At 42.0% G+C, this 6,000-nt stretch overlaps 1 protein-coding gene across 1 annotated transcript; it reads left to right on the top strand.

Moving 5' to 3' along the window:
• LOC121615596 (ETS translocation variant 3-like protein) lies at window positions 1–5,435 on the top strand. The gene is made up of 5 exons (XM_041949984.1): window positions 1–58; window positions 1,940–2,171; window positions 2,458–2,578; window positions 3,439–3,529; window positions 5,104–5,435. The coding sequence occupies exons 1-5, from the start codon at window positions 1–3 to the stop codon at window positions 5,433–5,435; spliced, it is 834 nt and encodes a 277-aa protein (XP_041805918.1).
• Window positions 5,436–6,000: the final 565 nt, after the last annotated feature.

Genomic DNA, 6,000 nt, shown 5'->3' with positions numbered 1-6,000 from the left:
ATGCAGTGCGGCTGCAGCTCTTCAGCAGAACACCTTCCATCGCCTTACTGGAGTCGAAGTAAGTGTGTTCAGTAATTTACGGTGTGTGGGCTGCTATCTGTGTGGGAGATCAGTCACATTTATATAAGAGTTATTATATATTTATTATTTGCAGTGTGCATCTGCCTGTAGCACAGTATCATGTTAGAAATAGATAAAACCACGAAAAACATAGACACACCTTTATCATTATTATTATTATTAACATTAATGTTGTTACAATTACAAGTTGCCTGCAGTTACCTGCTTTTACCTGTGATTTTTAGCGCCCCCTTTAGCACAATCACAGTCACTTTTCTCTACTTTGCGCAAGTTAAAATCGAAGGTGTGGCATCAGCTACGGAGAGCCAGAGCGGACATCTTTTTGCTTGTTTGTTTATTTCTCAAGATCACAAAATAAAGTTGCTTTCTTGACATTACAAAACAATGATTTCCTTTTCACAAGATATCAGTTAGTAATCTCAACACAACAAATCATTTGTTTTTTCACTCGGCCTTCATTACGCTGCTGGTTAGCGCTGAGCTAACCACTGCTGCAAAGCCTCAAGCCTTTAGGAGCTAAACTGAAGAAGCAGGACGTGAGGTGCATGAACTCCATTAACCTTTCTTTAAATGTCATGTCTAAATGAAAAGTCTACACACATCTAGGCAGCACTTTATATTAAGGTCCACTTAAAAAGGCCTCATTCTGGGGGTTAGCGTTATTAATGATTAGAAACAACTTCCTGACTTGCAGCCAATGAGCAGCAATTAGGAAGATATTGAGGGAAAGCTCTTTGTTAATGACGGAGTAGTTGTCGAATATTGTCATGCAGAGTAAGGCATTAATAAGTGGCACAAATAACCAATATGCTACTAATATGCATATTCCACATATATGCATATTATGCTACTAACTGGTTAATGTTGAATATATGTACATGAGCATGACCCAATAAATAATCATGTTGTGAGCTTAACTTAATGAGCTTGAGATCGTTTTCTCATAATGACGGAGTGATTAGTTTGTGCTCACATGAAAACAAAGCATCACGATCACAAGAGGGGATCACAAACAAAATAATTGCACGTGTCCCGTTTGGCCCGAGCTAGTGTTTTGCATGACACGTCTAGCTGAAAGAATTATTCACCAACTTCTCTGCTTCAAACGAACGTGTTAATTGCTCATTTTGTCGTGTTTTGTCAACATTGAACAGTCATTGGTGACACATTGTTGCAGAAAGAAAGGAATGAACAAATGGACAAACAGATAATCAGTGTGGATGAAGGTCTCTCAGCACGTCGGCCTGTCTGGAGGCAGGATCTGCAGCACAAGGTTGCATTAGCAGCTTTTTAATAATGCAGCAACTGTTGTATCATAAAGTGTGTCTTCATCAGCGTAAACTCATGTTTACTTTACTCTGATCATGTTGAAACAAATGTGTCATTCTCATTATAAAGGTGGAAAAATACTCAGATCTTGAACCTAATTAAAAGTAGTAATATCACAGTGTGCAGAAATACTCTTTGAGTTCATGCATTCATATTTTTACTTCCGCAAAAGTAAAATTATTTGCATCAAAATACACTTAAAGAACCACAAGTAAAAGTACTTTATATGCAGAGTGGCTCATTTATACGATTTTTGTGCTGGCAACTTCTCTTTGTCTTAATCTGTAATATTACATCAGTGTTTATTTGTGAATTATGCTTTTCTGTTTTTTAAGTTATCTGAATCTGCAAACCAACAAGTGATTAAAGTGATCAAATGTAGAAGAGTAAAAACTAGAATATTTGCCTCTGTGTACGACGAAGCTTCATGAAAACCCTCACTGGCAGGGACAACACCTTAACGTTCATGAGCAGTGGGCAGCATGTCAGTAGCTTCATTCATTGACAACACTTCCTCATGTCTCTCCAGCAGTGCTGTTCCCCGACTGGGCCTACAAACCAGCCTGGTCGCCCGGCTCCAGGCAGGTCCAGCTGTGGCACTTCCTGCTGGAGCTGCTGGGGCGGGGCGAGGGCGGCGCCATCGGCTGGGGAGGGGAGTGGGGCGAGTTCATCATCCGGGACCCCGAGAGGCTGGCCAGGCTCTGGGGGGAGAGGAAAGGCAAGCCGCACATGAACTACGACAAGCTCAGCCGGGCGCTCAGGTGATGCAAAATGCTCGAGTCGAGTCGACATGTTTATACTGAACTCATGCAGCATTCACACACACAGAAACACCCATGAGCTGTCATCCCTCTCTGTGCAGCTTCTCCCCCGGCCAGATGCTGCCAATAAAATGTACTCCTCAAACATGTGTCGTCAGATTAAAATTTTACATCTGAAATGGCCACAGACGCAACACATGCACTTTAATCTAAAGTGCCCTGCAAGAACATGAGTGCGTAGACACAGCCAGAGTGCAGTCTGACACAGAAAGCGTTTCACTTCCAGATACTACTACAACAAACGCATCCTGCACAAGACCAAAGGGAAAAGATTCACCTACAAGTTCAACTTCAGCAAACTCATTCTGGTCAACTATCCAGGACACCCACCGCCGGCCGGCCATCAGGTCATCACCACTTCTTTGCAGCTCGTAGCACAGCTTAAAGGACCTCACTGTGTGGAAAACTGGCTTCTAGCTTATATCACCTGTTATAAAAAATGATTTAAAAACCCTGTAAACTTATTTTTTCACTTTCCTCATCGCTTAAGCTGCAGTTTGATCAGTTTTCCAGAACATGGGTGTAATCCTTTAAGAAGAGTTTTATTCCAAAAATGCTAAAAATTAATCACTTTAACTGTTTCATTTAATTTTTAAAAACTTACTTTTTTTAAATCAACTTCATCATTTAATATAAAACTGGCGGACTTGAATAGAAATTATTATTAGGAGTTTATCATTTAATATGAAACTGACTGATCCTCTAATGTAGAGGGGAGTCAGTGTGTTAAAGTTATGTAATGTTCGCAGGCAAACCGAGGGCTTAGGTTACCTGCTGTCCTGTAGAAAACACCACACTTTGTTTAATTATATGATTCCTTCTGTCAGAGCTGGGATCAGTGGGGATGCACTTTGACTGTTTGGGGAAAAAAACGCCCCAGTTTGGAATAAAACTCTTAATATATCATGTATCGTAGTTAATTTTGTACCATATTTCAATTATAAATGAGGCCACCAGTGTACAAAATATCAGGAACACCTTCCTGCTGTTCAGTTAATGTCTTAATCATCCAAAGTGCTTCTCTGCCTCCTCTGAACTACTTTCATCCACAGAACATTTAAAAGTCAAATCAGTAATACTTCAAAACTTCACCTGGTCTTCTTGATGTTTTGTGCACACAGCGTCAGACTATGTTTTACTGAACGCTCCATGTTCCCATTTCAACCATCCTCCCATCTCATCCTCCACCCGTCCATCCACCCTCCAGCTGGTACAGAGCGGCCCCCTTCCCATTCCTCTCCTCCCCGCTGAGAGCGGTGTTCCTCTGTGTGGAGGAGCAGGGTCAGTGATGGACAGAGGTAAGAGCGCACCAATCAGTGATTCAGGTTCGTCTGCAGGGTACAGACGAGTCTCACAGTGTGCAGACGCCTTTTTTTATTGTCCCTGTGAGAGAAAAACCCAGATATTGGATCTAAGAGTCGAAGGATAAGATGTTATTCTAGATTCTTCTTATTTTCAAAAAATCCCACAAAAATACCCAAAATGATAGCATGTTGCTTTCATCTCTCAAAATTTTCTGACTTATCTGCACTTTCTGTGGCTCTCAACCCAAAGCACATTGGTTCCTACTGAGCACATTAACCTTAAAAACAAATCTGTAGTTTCCTTTTAGTATAGGAAAGGCCACTTGTATTATCAAAACCAGAGATTGCAACGTATTCAACTAGGAAAAAGAGGAAATATGAAGTCATATTGGTGATTCATACACGTTATATATTCTATAAAAACCTGCAGACCCACATTAATACACGCATGTATTTAATTTTTTAATTGTCTCAGTAATTATGTGAAACAGCTGGGCACTTTGATCTGCAGCAAACACTTCTCAGACAGGAGTAATCTGTGTGTTTTCGGGGGACTATTTTCAGCTGTGGATTGATAGATGTTTGGTATTCACAGAGGCAGGATGGTGTTTTTAATAGTTTCTGGGCAACAGTGGCAGACAGAGATCTGATACACGATGCTCTGGCTGCTTAAACAATACTTCACTTCATTGTTGGTACCCTGTTGATGAAGTACCTGCAGTGATGGCATTACCTGCAGTATTAGCCTTTACGGTTAAAATGCGGCTTTCCACTGTTCCATCCTCCTCACATTAAGTCAGTTTGACATCACAGAACTCACAGTTTAACACTCGTATGCTGCAGCTTTCACAAGTGCTGAAGTTTCCTTCGGCAAAAGTCACAAACTGCTTTCCTGCCGTGCCTCGCTGGTATGATATTTTTTTCTGTTTCAAGATGAAACACAGTGTGTGCGATGGAAAATAAGGCAGGACTGGAGTTCGATCTTGACCTTGAAGACAGATTCTGGGGGTTTTCAAAATGAATAAATTCAAGCATCAGTGATGTAACTGTGGTACTTTTTGAGCATCAACACCAAAGACTTCTATGCACCTTGAAAACTGGAATACAGCAGGTTTATTATTCTGAATTTATTGAGTTATTGGTCAGAACCCCATCGGTTGTGCACCGATCTGATTAAATAAAGGCAATAGAATATTACATTAGATACATCAAATGAGATTTGTGTTGTCAAAACATCTTAGCTCAAAGTATCTTTGCTTGTATTTGCTTCAGGTGCATTTTGGGTGTTGGTTTTATATATTTTGGTTTGTTAATGTATGAATATTGATAAATGTCATTTATGTCTCAGGAGGCATTGTGCAGTAACTGAGTACATTTACTCAAGTACTGCACTTAAGTACAATATAAATATTCTACTTTTTAATCCACTACATATATTTAACAGCGTTAGTGAGGCCTTGTGGTTTGAGTACTCTCTAAGACCTTCTCCACCTCTGGCATTCTGTCACTCATGCAGACAATTTCTTTTGCACTTTGTGATTGATGCGACTCTCTCTGTGTCCCGACAGCAGTCCAGTCTGTCCCTTACCCCCTCTGGCTCCCGTGCTGCCTCCCCAAGCCCATCCCGACGCCCCGCGCTCTCCACGGCCACTTCCCCTTCATCTCCGCCCCTGCACGTCCAGGGGCCAGCCTGAGGGAGCTGAGGGAGCTAAGGGAGTCAGGCCTCCCACCTCTGGCCTCGGCCCTCCACGTCAGCGCTAACGGCTGGCCGCACAAGAGCCCCGCAGGGTGGGATCTGAACCACATCAGTCGAAGCCTGTTTGGTGGAGTGAAGCAGACTGAGATTCAAGGAGAGGAGGGGAGAGTGGGGAGTGAGGCACAGATGGGGGAGAGAGAGTGAAGAAGAGGATCAAACTACAACAGATGGACTGCTTTCTCTCCTCAAATCTCCCAAATAGCCTATGTGCTCTTTTAGCTCATTGTACAGTAGTTTATTATTCACTGCCTGTGATGCACAGACTTTGTATTTATTGAGTTGGACTGCGATGTGTGTATTTTTATTTGATAGAAATATTGGGGAAGCTGATTTTCTTTTGTCAGCACTTCACGCCACAGTAGGGGAATTGCACTTGTAAACAATTAACAACATGGCTCTTGTGTTTGAGTAAATAAAGCAGTGCACTCAACTTACATTATTCAGCTGTTTGTCTTGCATTCCTCGCCCTCCTTCCCCGGGCTTCATGAAAATAATAAGAGCTGCATAAATGATGCATTCAAACAGCCGCTGTGAAATTTTCATGAAAGGAGCTTTCATGTCAGCTTCTGCAGCATCAGGACCAGCCGTTGGTGTCTGCAGTTACCATCCGAAGCAGCAGGGGGCAGTAGTATCTTTGGCGCGCCACAAACTTTTCACAGCACAGCTTTCCCGGGAGAGAGTCAGAGCTGAGAAGAGTGTTAAATGAAGA

Source organism: Chelmon rostratus, chromosome 12 (assembly GCF_017976325.1).
Source record: "Chelmon rostratus isolate fCheRos1 chromosome 12, fCheRos1.pri, whole genome shotgun sequence".
In the NCBI taxonomy this organism is placed as follows: domain Eukaryota; kingdom Metazoa; phylum Chordata; class Actinopteri; order Chaetodontiformes; family Chaetodontidae; genus Chelmon; species Chelmon rostratus.
Note: the sequence above shows the minus strand (reverse complement) of the source record. Positions and strands in the feature narration are given on the sequence as shown.